The sequence below is a fragment of the Akebia trifoliata genome, chromosome 8, assembly GCF_017979445.1.
Source record: "Akebia trifoliata isolate Shusen 1 chromosome 8, ASM1797944v1, whole genome shotgun sequence".
Taxonomy (NCBI): domain Eukaryota; kingdom Viridiplantae; phylum Streptophyta; class Magnoliopsida; order Ranunculales; family Lardizabalaceae; genus Akebia; species Akebia trifoliata.
This window is the reverse complement of record NC_141382.1, coordinates 37,476,532-37,490,105: the sequence shown is the minus strand read 5'-3', so window position 1 is coordinate 37,490,105 and position 13,574 is coordinate 37,476,532. Positions and strand designations below refer to the sequence as shown.

Below are 13,574 nucleotides of genomic sequence, written 5' to 3'. Positions count from 1 at the left end.
TCTCAAGTAAATGTCTTGCTCTTACACTCTGGTCGAAACGGCCAGCATGAAGTTCCTTGATGAATATGACAATCCCTAGAACTCTTCCCACTTACAAATTTGGTGGAGTTGGGAGCCTGGAATATCGAACCACCTATGAAACTTTAGCTTATTACAAGTTTAGTGGTGGCTATGGATTGAGTCAAAGTTATTATCCACTTTTGTCAAACTTTAGCTTATGCAAATTTTCTTGTTATCATATTTTTTTCTTTATAAAAGAAGATATTTATTTTGTCATATAGATCAAGGAATGAAGACGATCCAAAAGGGGGACTAATGCAGCGAAAGAGGATATGGACAAACTTTCAATAATAGAAGACATGGTTTTGTACAGAATTGAATGGAAGGACATGATTTGTTTAGCTGAACCCAAATCTTTGATGGATCCATGGTCGAAGCATTACAGGCTATAGGTCTATGGTGAGCTTAATGATTATATTTTCAAGATTCTTCCACATGTCAAACTTATTCAATTTTAGATTCTTAAATGTAGTAGAGAAGTGGTCATGTTAGGTTTAATTTAAGAAACTTTTGCATATGGCAAGTTTGCTAGCATTTAGAAGAGGAGTTTTGTTCTTAATGTTATAACTGAGATCTATATGCATAAAGAGGAATCAAATCCATTCGTGGTTTTAAAACTCGGTTTCGCATCTCGTCCATGCTTGATACTGAGTCTCGTCTTGGACGAGTTCTTGTTCAAAAATGAAAAAAAAAAAAAAAAATGAACGTGGGGTTTTAAATCTCATCTGAAAAATTGACTTGTCCATCCATCTCGTCCATATGCCTGATACTGAGATGACTTGGGTGATACATCTCTCTCTCTCTCTTTGAGCACACAAAGACACAGGAAAATAAACAGGGAAGAGAAGGAAATAATCAAACAAAAAACTAATTCCATTGGTAAAAAAAGAGACTAGAAAATCTTGCTTGTATGCACCAACATCTGTAACAAAGTTTCCCAATACTCGACTCAACATTCATACTATGCTATATGCATGTATTGCTTTAGAAAAAGGAAAAAAAAAAAAGGAATCACAGAATCATTCAGTCTCTATAAACCAAGACCCAGTAAGAGAAATTAACTTTGTGAGATAAGAAGGACGGGAGGCTAATGACAAGAGGAGAATGAAGTTGTGAAAGGAAGAAGAAAATAATAAAAATCGAACAACGCTTCCGCACCAAACTCCGATGATGGAACTTTTGTTTTCTCTTTTGAAATCAAAGCAGGCCGAGGTTGAGCAAAAATATAAGAAAAATAGACAATGAGAAGGGAATGGGCTGGATAATGACTAGAGTGTTTCTGTAATAATAAATAAAAGGGATAAAAAAAACCAAAAAAAAAAAAAAAAAAATTATTCTCTTTTTTTACCCTATTTGAGTATTGATTAGCACTGGTGTCCTCTGCGGCAGCCAAGAGCGCCAGCACCAGAAGTAATGGAGTCCACCATGGAAGATGACTTTGCACTAAGACTCGAGGCCTTTGCATAATAGGCTGCGGCTCCAGCTCCTGATGGGGTGAAGTAAGCTCCATTCAACATCATGTCCCCTTCTGACCTCCAATTCCAATTCTTCCACCTGCCTGCATCTGTATCCACTCTCTTCGTTACCTGCTCACACACAAATTGAATTTCATCATCTTTGCATTCTATGGTGAATTTAAATTTTCACTAACCACAAATTGAATTTCATCATCTTTGCATTCTATGATGAATTTAAAGTTTCATTAACAAAGAGATATAGAGAGAGAAGCCTAGAAATATACCTCCTTGGCGAAAGGGTTTGCAGGGGCAAGGTATCTGTTGCCCTGACTATTAATGGTGGGCTCTGCACTTCCACCAATGGCATACATTTCCCAGTGAGTGTAGTCATTGTTCACAACATGGAAGTACCCATGTCTACACCTGCAGCAAATTTTTGGTTTCAACATCTCACATACAAAATATTGGGCGAAGAAACAAACATAAATTGAGAACTAAACATGACAAAGAAGAAGAGATAATCTCATATGTTACCTTGGCATCCTCTGAATGAGACCAGCTCCAAAATGATTAAAAGCAATGGTCACTTGCATCTCCTTGTCTCTTGTGTAGGAGTCACTGTGACCTAATAGCATCACCTGTTTTGCATTATTTGTTAGTTAGATGATGGGCATTAAGAAAATGGTTCTAACGTGATGGAACATTTAGATAGATGTATATATATACCTCATTGTGATGGGCAAAATGGTTATTGGAGATGGTGATGGAAGTTGAACCCATGACAGCATCAACAAGGCCATCGGCGCAGTGAGAGAGGGAATTGTGATCAATCCAAATGTGGCTGGAACCAAAGATAGAGATGGCATCCCCATCAGCCATTGTCCTCCACCCGTAGTGAGATGGTGTGCTGCGGATCATGGCATTGCCAGTAGGCTTGCAGTCATGGATATGAAGGCCATGGATGATGACATTGGTGATGTACTGTATGGTAATGCAACCCCCATTAGCAATGTGGACATTGACACCACGACCATCGATGGTCTTGAAGCTGTTCATGATGAGCTCCTGCTTAAGAGTAATCACCATATCCCTCTTGAACACAATCCAAAGGGGCTTGTCCTGGATGACAGCATGGCGCAATGTACCAGGTCTGGGATTAACAGGATCGTTGTCACTTGGGTCATTGACAACGTAGAAGCGACCATTGCGACCTCCAACGGCATTTCGACCAAAGCCAATGCCACAGTCGGCGAGGCGCTTGCGATGAAGTTGCCACTTTGGGTCACAGCGCCAGCAGTCATCAATTGGGTTGCCAGTGCCACAGGATAGATAGCCCAAATTCCTCCTTTCGGTGCTGTTGCGTATGCTCCTGTTCAATCAGATCATCTTTTGATTAAATAATAATTATTATCAATAGAGTTGCACACCCCAGATAGAGTAATACTTTTGATTGTCAATAATGTCCCAAACAACAGCTGTGCTTCTTCCAAAAGATAATACAAAAAACCACTAAGCACGTTTTCACACATTGTTTCTCTCTAATTTAACATATAATCTGAAGTTAAATGTCATGAATTTTACCTAATAGACGGCATGGCAACTGTTAATCTAACAGATTAACTGCCTCATTTGTTAACAGAAAATCTTGATTCTTGGGCTGGGGTCTGTTGTTGTGTCACATAGTTAGCAAATCAAAATTGCTAAATATTGATTAATTTTGGGTGGGGACACGCCCACGTGCAAAATCAATGACAACATGGGGAATATAATTGATGGTTAATTTTCTTTCCTCTTTTACCAGATGAATACATCTAGGAGAATATAATAATGATCTGAGTCCAGATCCAGTATAGTTGGCATTCATTAAGTTACCACAGGCAACAGTCCTCTCCAGCCAATATCTGTATGCAAAAAATAAGGATGTTTTATATGTACACGTAACATGTTGAGAGTACTTGTGTGATAAATTTTTTACCGTTGTAGGCTTACTAGATCTGTACTCTTAATGCTTCTGGGGTCATATTCAACGAATTCATGTTTCACTTTTTGTTAGGATTGTCGGTGGTCGATTTCTAATAGTGATTTTTGGGCATGAGGGTATAAATCTCAATTTTACAATGAGATTTCATACAGAAGGACGAATGGGTTATAACCCAAAGATTAAAAAAAAAGTCCAAAGTGTGACAGAAATATCCTTCTAAATTGAGAATATGGAAAGGAAATTTAGACAACTCAAAAGAGGAATAAAAGATTGAATAAAGGGTATGTTGGTCCATAAAAATATTCAATGCATTCGACTAATGGAAGTGTTAAAGAAATAGGAAAGGAGAATGGAAAATGCAACTTGAAGTGTGTAAAGAACGGTCCAATTTCGCCCATTTCAGAAAATTGGCTTGCAAGAAAGAAAGAAAGAAAAAGCAGGAGAGTTGTAACTTTCCTGCTCTGGACGTACATAAGAATAAAGCTGTCACGTGAGAAGGATGAAAGAATTTTATTCAACTGGCATTAATAAATAAACTCATTTAATTGCCTAACAAATCCTCGCAGAGAATCAGATCTCTGAAGAAACCAAGTAAAAGCAAGTGTTGTTCCTCATCAGATCTCCAACAAACCAGTAAAAGGAAAAGAGAAAACAATAGCCCTCATGAAGAGATCTATTTTGTAATCATTATCATTAAAAAAACAAACAAAAGACATTTGCTCGATAAAAAACAAAGTTCAAAAGCAGAGTTATTATAAAATAATAGATAAAATTATATACTTTAATTAATATCAGTAAATAAAGCACAATCCAAGATCCTTAGTACATAAAAATAAAAAGGATAAAAAGGATAATATGTATAAAGTAACGTAGGAAATAGGATAAGGGGACATAATGGGTTAGAAGAAGATCTCACGACAGATGCATGTGGGGAGGGGTCTGTCACACAAGAAAAGGAGGGGTGCTCATGCTGGAAATGAACTATTATGACTAATTGGTAGGCCCTCACACAAAGAAGGAGAGACACATGTTTCACTTTTTAGAGAAGGGGAAGTCGTAAAGAGAAAGTAACAGATGGATAAATAGTAACTGTGATTCTCAGATAAAAACATTGACTGGAATTTACCCCAACTCAGTAATAATACATGGGACAGTTCTTTTTTTTCTTTTATATATATTTTCAGGGAAATTTCAATATTCGAACTTTCTATAGAAATTATTTTTTAAACTGGAGATATAAAAGAAATCCCTGGAACTATCACTGCCCAAGATGTAAATTTAGTTATAGATGACTTTAGGTTGGTAGTGTTAGTAAAGAGGGTAAGGTGGTTCCATGCCATGTGCAGTGGGGTGGTGGGTGGTGGATTCGTTCCTATATTTTATTTTAATGTTTGATAAGCATGTGTGGTTTGTCTTTGTAGAAACTCACGTATCATGTGAGCTTTTCTCTGACCAGATCCACTTCTATTACAGTGCTTTTAATGCTACAAGATTTATACCCTAGGGGGATAAAAAGTAAACTGTAAATTAAATTAGATGAATTTGAGAATGATTAAAAATTAGGAGAAAATACTCACATCTCAACCATTGAGACAACCTCTTCAGGATCATTGACTGCGTGTTCATTCGAGGATTCAACCTCCTCTGACCTGAAAAACAGATCAAAGCCCACTAGTTAATTTAATTTTGAATCAAAACAACATCAAAATCAATGAATATAAACTCTCATTAGTCACTTTTTTTTAGTTGGTGGGGGGTGTGTGCTCCGTTTGTGCCCCCTCCTACTTTTTGACGAAAAAAGGTATGAGATAACATGAACCGCTGGATAAAGAGCTTCCAATAGCGTCCTACCATTCCCACCCAAACTTACAAAAAAGACTTTTCTAATATCCAACGATGTTGGACACCTAAGCGTCCAACAATCGGAGTAGGAAGTAAAATAAGATTTTATAGGAGCTATATTAAAAATCTCTGGGGGATATTTTCTCATCTCAGTCATTTTGACATTAGGGCCTGGAATGATTATTTCCCGTATGAAAAATGATTTTCCTTGATAAATGTTACTTTTCTAATGTATGATTGCACATTCTCCTTGAAATTCCTTTCTCAAGAAAAAGATTTTCTACTTCTCATATTGTTTTCTCACAACTACCTTTTTTTTTTCAACCAAATTCATTTTTTCCTGATCATTTTCACAAGAAAAATTACTTTCCTTCGAAAACGAATTTCTCACAACCATAGAGATCAAGAACTTCAGCCATATCTTGTGTTTACATAATGTTGGGTGAATCTCTTTTTTCAAAGAGTCGTGCCAAGTAACATTAAAATGTAAATCAATTATGAAATTCTGATGTGCATTTTAACGTAACTTCAGCATTATCCTTTCCAAAAACAGTTTGAGTGGACTGTTCTAGGATCCAATGATGTTGGACATGAACTGCCCATCCAACCACTGATATTGGAAGATAAGATGTCCTAAGGATCATTATTAGTACATGTTCCCTTCACTGGATGATAAATCTCCAACCACGTTGGACACTTCAATATCCCTAATTTGTTACTATATAATGTATAATAAACTGGCTTACAAGGGGCTCAAGACAAAAGGATCAAATTAAAAAATGCCACCTATGATTACCACGACAATATCGTGGTCCCAAGATTATGAGATCACTCAATCAAGATTCCAGCATTAAAATGGGGAATCCAGACCGTCCTCTCTCTCTTTCTCTCTTTGAGGAATAAATCCAAGCCCCTAATTTTCAGGCCATTTTAATAAAGAAAAAAAAAGTTTCTAAAAAGATGGTCAATAAAATAATAATTACAGCCTCGGATTAAAAATAAATCTATCATCGTTACTAAAATCGTATCCCAAGAATTTAGAATTCCACCTAACAAAATCATATTCGTCAAAAGTATAACGGCGATTTGTCAGGAAACTATCGAATTCGAGAAAAAGCAATTCTGTTTCTACTTTCTTAAAATTACTAATATACCCGCGGTATATTCGTTAAACAACCATCACCTCGACGAAGGAATATGTGCGAAATATTTTTAAGGATGAAAACGAAAGGTCAGATTCGTAAACCTAAACTACTATAACGGATTAAACGATCCAGATCTTGAGATCTCATTATCAACGGTTGGATTTCGATAGTTACAATGAGGACGGTCCAGATCTATTGAACTAGAAATAGTAGAAAAGTTACTAAGTAGTAAGTCTAGTACAGACCTCCTCGCCATTGATGAGTTCTTCGAGGTCTGTAACTGCGCCGACGTCTCCCTAATCCTGAGAGAAACAAACATGAAATCCTCCGAAATTTAGTTATTCTATTACAAAAACTGAAAAAATCAAATAACAACGCGAACAGAATAAAAAAATCTGCCTTTGAAACCTAGAGAAAAACGATCTGTTTCTTTGGGAATTCATTTTCATTTTGAAGAACAAAGCTTGAAATGCAGATGAAACAGAGAAAAATTCTTCAGAAAAAATCTAGATCAGATTAGAAGAACAAAGAAAGCTGCATTGGAACTAGAACTCCTCCGAAATCCAGCCATTTCATGACAAAAACTGAAAAAAAAAAAAAAAAATCAAAGAACAGAGCAAAATTTCGACGTAAAAAGATCTGTTTACTTGGAAATTCTTCTAGAAAATTTCGACGTAAAATGCTGATAAAACCGTGAAACAGAGAGAAATCCTTCAGAGAAACAAATGCAGAGAGGATTAGATGCAAATCGAACCTCAAATCCAAGTTCTCCTCCTTCCCTGCCCTCACCATTACAGAAACAAACACCAGTAGAAGAACCAAACACAGAGAAAACCATCTCAGAGAAACCGCCATTTTTGTTTCAGAGAGCTTTCTCTCTCAAAAATCTATCTTACTCTCGATCTCAACGAAAGAGATAGAGAGAGAAAGAAAGACAGAGGAACCAATTGAGTCAAAGAAAAACTTCGTGGAAACCACCTTTTATAGAAACGCTAGGCCAACTTGTTAACTCAACCTTGTAACCATGGTTAGGTTAATTAACGCAATTAAAAACCCTAACTGCCACTAACGGAACTCTTCTAAGATACGTGTGAAAATGGATTGATGCGACTGACACGTGCGAAAGGTGTCGGTCACACTCGTGTGAGTACTCTTCTCTCTTGTCACCGCTTGACACCTCAACAAACTTTTACTCTTTTACTGAACCTTCTCTCCCCCACTGGTTCACCACCAACATTGTCCACGTCAGAAACTTCATTACCGGTTTAACCGGTTAATTTCCGTACGGTCCTTACAAAATGTCTCTATTATATAATAAGAGTCAGACTACCCTCACTAAGTTAGTAAATATTTCACCCTTACTAAGGGTACTTGGCTCACCTTGTAGCTGTAGCATCCTAAAACATGATCTAATGCTTCATGGATGTAGAGGACCAAATTCAATGAACTTCGAAGGGAAAAAAAAAAATTATTTTTCTTATAATAAATATAAATAGAAAAAAAAAATTATAATTTAAAAAAATCTTATAGAGTTCCGACAATTTTAAGAGAATTTTATTTTATCAAGTCTATTACTCAACAAACATTGGAATGGGACTCACATCATTTTATAAATTAACACATATAATATCCTATGTATTTTAAATTAAATATCTATTGTATCTTTTCTCCTCTCAACATCTATTTTCTATAAAAAAAATCATTGATCAAATTTATAAAAATATTAATTTATTTATTTTCAACTGAGGTTTACAATGAAATATAGATTATGGTGTTGGATTGTTGATGTGGTCATGTAGGACGAACAATGATTTTGAGAGAGAGAATATAATAGGTATTTAATTTCAAAAAAATATATTTTAAGTATTTAAAATATTTTATAATGATGTGCATCCCACTCCAAAGTTTGAATGAAAAATTTGACAAACTAAGGATTGCTAAAAGTTGTCAGAACTCGAAAAGAGTTTTGGTAATAAAAATTTAACAATTAGGTATATCAAGTAAATCTCTCAGAAATATTTCATGATTTCCCTCGTCTTTGCTAGGTTTTTAACTTTTCAATGGTGATTTCTAGGGTCTAACTTCATTGGATATTCGATGTCCAATGAACTAGTGAGATAACTTGAACGTGGATGTTATTAGAGTATTAATTTATTTTTGGGTAATTTTGATAAGCCCCTATAGTGTATTCAAATTTATGACATATCCATTGATGTTGGTCTTTTAAAAGTGACTAATGAAAAAATGACTTAAATGCCCTAATCTTCAACCTTATTTAAAACCCTTAAAAGAAATCGGTTCTTCAATCTTTCTACTTAAAATTTTAAGGTTCTACTTCAACTTTCAAATCTAAAGAATAATATAGAATATTTAATGAAAGTTAAAAATTCAATAAAATGTTTTGGTAGAAAAATCAAGGATTTTCTACAATTAATAAACAAAGATTAAAAAAAAAATGGATTGAAGACGAAATTGAATGAGTCGAATAATATACTATAGAGATTAAGGAGCTTAAAGACGTCAAATTTGGGATAAGATCAAGGGCATTTGGTTTGAAAGATGTAACCAAGGGTATTTAAGTTATTTTACATCAGTCTTCTAAACTAGTCAAAGGTCAAAGAGGCAAGCATATCACCAGTTGAAAAACACAGCATTAAAAGTTGGAGTTGCTTGTGAACAGGGGTATTTAAGTCATTTTATGTCAGTCTTCCAAACTAGTCGAAGGTCAAAGTAGCAGTATATCACCAGTTTCAAAACGCAGCATCAAAATTTGGAAGGGGTTTTGTCAAAATCAAAACGACACCAAAGGAAAGTGGTTGCTTGTTTTTTTGTTTATTTGTGGCAGTGTTTCATTGGTTCGTCGGACTTGTTACGTCCGACGAATGCTTACCTTAGCTTTTAGGTGGCACGCACGATCATACTCCCATGCAAGCCAACCGGTTCCCATCATAGCAGGATTTCACGCGTGTCATAAGCGTTTTCATGTTATTTACTATTTTACCCTCAATCCCTTACCATAGCGTTTTCATGGGATTCCAATATAATTTTTTCCTTTTTAAAATCGATGTCCATAAAAATACTTGATTTTAGAATCTTTATATGATATTTAGGACATTAAATTAAGATTTTTTCAATATTTTTACCCAAACAAAAAATAAAACATACAATGAATTGGATAACTATAATTAGCTTTTGTTTAACTTTTATAGATGATTGCATCAACAAAAATATAGAAATTAAATCTAATAAAAAGATTATATTTAATGTTGAGAATTCATAATTTAGGAAATATTATAAATACTTAATACTTAATATAGAAAATGTTAATTCATATCAAATTCAAAAAGAATATCGCTGAAGTGACCTCAGGCTGGAATCTCATATCGTACTTTCTTGACGTGAAAATGTATGGGAACCAAAGATTCTTTTAATTGAGATAGAGTGAAAAAGCATTTATGATTCTTATCCACTTTCACATCAAGAAGTGTGATACGAGATTCTAGCTTGAGGTCACTCCAGCACGATTCATTCAAAAATAGTAGTTTAGTTGATATTAATTTCGTAAGAGTCGTCTTGGAATAACATTAAAATGTACATCGATTCAGACATTCTTGTATCTCGATGAAAAGCATATATGGTTATATGTGCACCATCGCATTAGAATGTACAATCGGTGTACATTTTAATATTACTTCAGCATTATCCATTTCATAAATATATCTCTATCCATTGTAATCAATGAGACAAGACAATGATATAGTACATTTAATACACCTATTTACAATAGACCTCGTTCTATAATCCCTTCAAACTCATGTTAATTGATATTTTTGTTGAATTTGATGAAATTCGTCGTTAAAATTTTTGTCTTTGATGAAGAATTATTGATCATTAAATGTAATATCTATATAACAAAACACAATGGTAGACCACTCAACTTTATCTCGGGGTAGGGATTAATTCTAGTAGGAATCTCGATGGTACCTTTTAATTTTATTGATTTTTATTTTCTCTTACTTTCCAATAATGCCCTTCCAAGTTACAATTATATTATCTTTATTCTTTTACTTCCCTTTTCAAGAATATGCTCAAACTTTACTATTTTTCCTTTATTACATTTTTTTTTAAATAATGCCCTTCCAATTTTATTATCTTTTTTTCTTTTACCTCCATTTCTATGAATACTTGTCCAACTTTATTGTTTTTCCTTTACTACCTTTTTTCCAATAACATCTTTCCAACTTTATTATCTTTCCTCTTCTATCTTTCTTTCCGAGAATACCATTCTAATTTATTGTCTTTCATTTACTACATTTTTTCCAATAACATCCTTCTAACATTATTATTTTCCCTTTTCTATCTTTCTTTCCAAGAATACTATTTTAATTTTATTGTCTTTCCTTTACTACCTTTTTTTTTTAATAATAACATTGCCAATTTTATTCTCTTTCCTCTTTTACCCTCATAACCTAAAAAAGGATGTTCATGTCGGTAGGTACAAGCAAACTCTAATAGATAAATAAAGTATGAGTGTAAATAATTTCTAATAAAAAAAGGATATTTTAAGTACTTTTAAGAATGATACATTTAACACAAGGCCTCATCTTGCATTTCGAGGGGGTTTTGCTTATATCGAAGATTTTGTGTGCAAGAAGGTGGGGAAGGGGGTAGTGGACTAAAATTCTTTATAAAATATAACATATATCGTATATATCTAAATAATAAACTATTAAATGTAAATATACATCATTTTTATATTTAAAACATATTATCAGATTGAAAGATGATTGATCCAAAATGGATCTGATACATTGTCAGATCAATTCTTTATTAAATTGGGTCCTTATCAGAATCGAAATCCTTGATTAGAAATATAGTTAATGCATAGTATTGTAGGTATAATCTAATCCATTCAATTGGGTCCTTATCTTTTTATTCGTCGTTGGATTTCATGTTTACACAAATGGAATTTCGTATGTCTTTATCAGTCCGTTACATAACTTACCTTCGACTTCAACAATGACCATTCCAAGTTGCATAGGTCACATACTTATAATACCTTATAGATGTATTACATATAAATTTTTAAAGAAGTACAACGGAGGGATTGATTTTGTATAGGTTTAGTAAAACTTACATATTTTTGGACCAACATTATTGCTAATTATGAATCAAATGTGTATGACTAATTTTCATAACCGCTTATTTATTTATTTATATAAAATTATAAATAATTAATTTACAAATTTTCTTTGTTTTTTAATTTTAGTTGAATTTTGAATTTTGAGTGATAAAATCAAAATTATACTTAAAGTTATCCGGCTTGGATTGAATATGGGTCGATTTGAATCACTCCCCACCCCTGCTGGTTCAACTTCTACTAAACCCTATATGTTTAGGTGTATTTGAAATAACCCTATGTTTCCTAACTAATGACATGCTCCTTTTGAGCTTTTGCCCCCCTAAATATTTTAGATGATTTAAAACCCCTCTATATTTTGGTTAATATTCTAGATACCCAATATTTCCAACGCCACCCCCCCCCCCCCCTCTATATATTTGGGGTTATTTTGACACCCCTATATTTTTTTTATACCTTTTTACCCTCTCCTTTTTACTAACAAAAAATAATTTTAAGTACCCTAATTTTTAATCTACAAGGGAATATCCTTAATCTTTTTCCCCTAAAATCAGTCAACTTCAAGCTCTTTAACATTTATAGTTAATTGATTTTATTCTATTTAAACCCATTTTCAACCTCGCACTAATCCCTTGTACAAAATCCTAGATTTTACTATCGAAAAAATCATATCATCTTCTAATTTAAAAATCCTACTTTGTTCTTTAAGTTTAAAGTTTAAGTAGATTAATTTTAAGTTTCAGATTAGGCTAAAATATTTTACTCAAGAGATTGGAGATTTTGGGACTTCCACTCTCACATAAAGTTCTTGTTTCGATAATACAAAAGCGGGTGAGGTTTACTTTACTAATGAAACGGTAAATCCGTTCCAATGTATCATTTCTAATACATCTGTGGTGTAGGCTCGTAGAAAATGCTTTGAACTCGACTTCATCCGTAGTTTGGGCAGAATGAAGGTTGCAACGAGTTAGCCAGAAGAGCCAACCGTTACTAGTTTTGGAAAGAGTAATCAAAGGTTTTTTTTTTATTTAATATCAAGTTAAAGAAAAGGTGTTTAGGTCATTTTACATTAGTCTATTGTAAAAGACCAACGTCAAGGAAGCATTTAGTCATTTTGTTGAATCTTTGACGTATCCTAAATTTGTAAATTGATGACAATGTCCGATTAACATAGGTCTTCTCTCATAGATTAATGAGAAGTGACCTAATTGCCCTTTCCTTCAACCTCTCAAAACTAATCATCTTCATGCTCTTCAACCCTACCACCCTATTAGATAATTACCTATAGCTTCCCCCCCTAGCTACACCCCTGATTTGAATTGATCTACAAAAATTCTGATTTGATCTGATTACAATCCAATAGCTTATTTAATTAAAAGGGGGTCTCTCATATTTATTCGAGAAATATTTTATTCTTAAATCTTCATAATCATGTTTCTTTCATAAATATTCTTAAAAAACATCTCCAATATGCCTTTAGTGCAACCAAAAAAAAAAAATTTGTTGTGTAATTTCATTTTTATAAATATTGCAAAATCTCAATTTTACATCATAAATCATTTATCGAAACTTTAAGTTATCAGATCAAATTTTGGGTACCATCCGATCCGTGGACAACCCTAGAACTTGTTCTCGAATGAATTATAAGAAGTTAAACAAGGGTTCACTGTGTTCTTGGCATTTCAAAAGGTGGGCCAAGTAGACACCCTAAAATTGTACAACCTCAGGATCCAAGAGCCTAAGAGATCTAAGAGTTGTAAGAAAATTAACCTCTAAACTCGAAACTCAATCCTCAAAGTCAATTCGTAAAAAAAAATTAGTTTTAAAATCAAAATCAATTTGGATGGCCATTCACACCCAGTTAACTCAATAAATAGTAGTCACATGGCCCTCAATTCTCTCTCAAGAATCCAGTCGCGCTACAGGCCTCTTGCATGTGTACTTTTAAG

General features: G+C 33.7%; 1 protein-coding gene across 1 annotated transcript; it reads right to left on the bottom strand.

Annotated features, from left to right (window-relative positions):
- Positions 1–912: 912 nt before the first annotated feature.
- On the bottom strand, positions 913–7,447 carry LOC147396678 (putative pectate lyase 8). Its single transcript, XM_086451715.1, has 7 exons — positions 7,240–7,447; positions 6,731–6,787; positions 5,076–5,147; positions 2,244–2,886; positions 2,052–2,155; positions 1,802–1,940; positions 913–1,646 (listed from the first exon to the last, which is right to left on the bottom strand). The coding sequence occupies exons 1-7, from the start codon at positions 7,338–7,340 to the stop codon at positions 1,425–1,427; spliced, it is 1,338 nt and encodes a 445-aa protein (XP_086307841.1). The 5' UTR covers positions 7,341–7,447; the 3' UTR covers positions 913–1,424.
- Positions 7,448–13,574: the final 6,127 nt, after the last annotated feature.

What these genes read in the sequence shown, in the direction of transcription:
- LOC147396678 (XM_086451715.1), bottom strand. Translation starts at nt 7,340, where the DNA reads ATGGCGGTTTCTCTGAGATGGTTTTCTCTGTGTTTGGTTCTTCTACTG. An exon ending in GAGGAGAACTTGGATTTGAG is followed by an intron (nt 6,788 to 7,239) that starts GTTCGATTTGCA and finishes TGTTTCTCTCAG; the next exon opens with GATTAGGGAGACGTCGGCGC. An exon ending in CAAACCCTTTCGCCAAGGAG is followed by an intron (nt 1,647 to 1,801) that starts GTATATTTCTAG and finishes GTGTGTGAGCAG; the next exon opens with GTAACGAAGAGAGTGGATAC.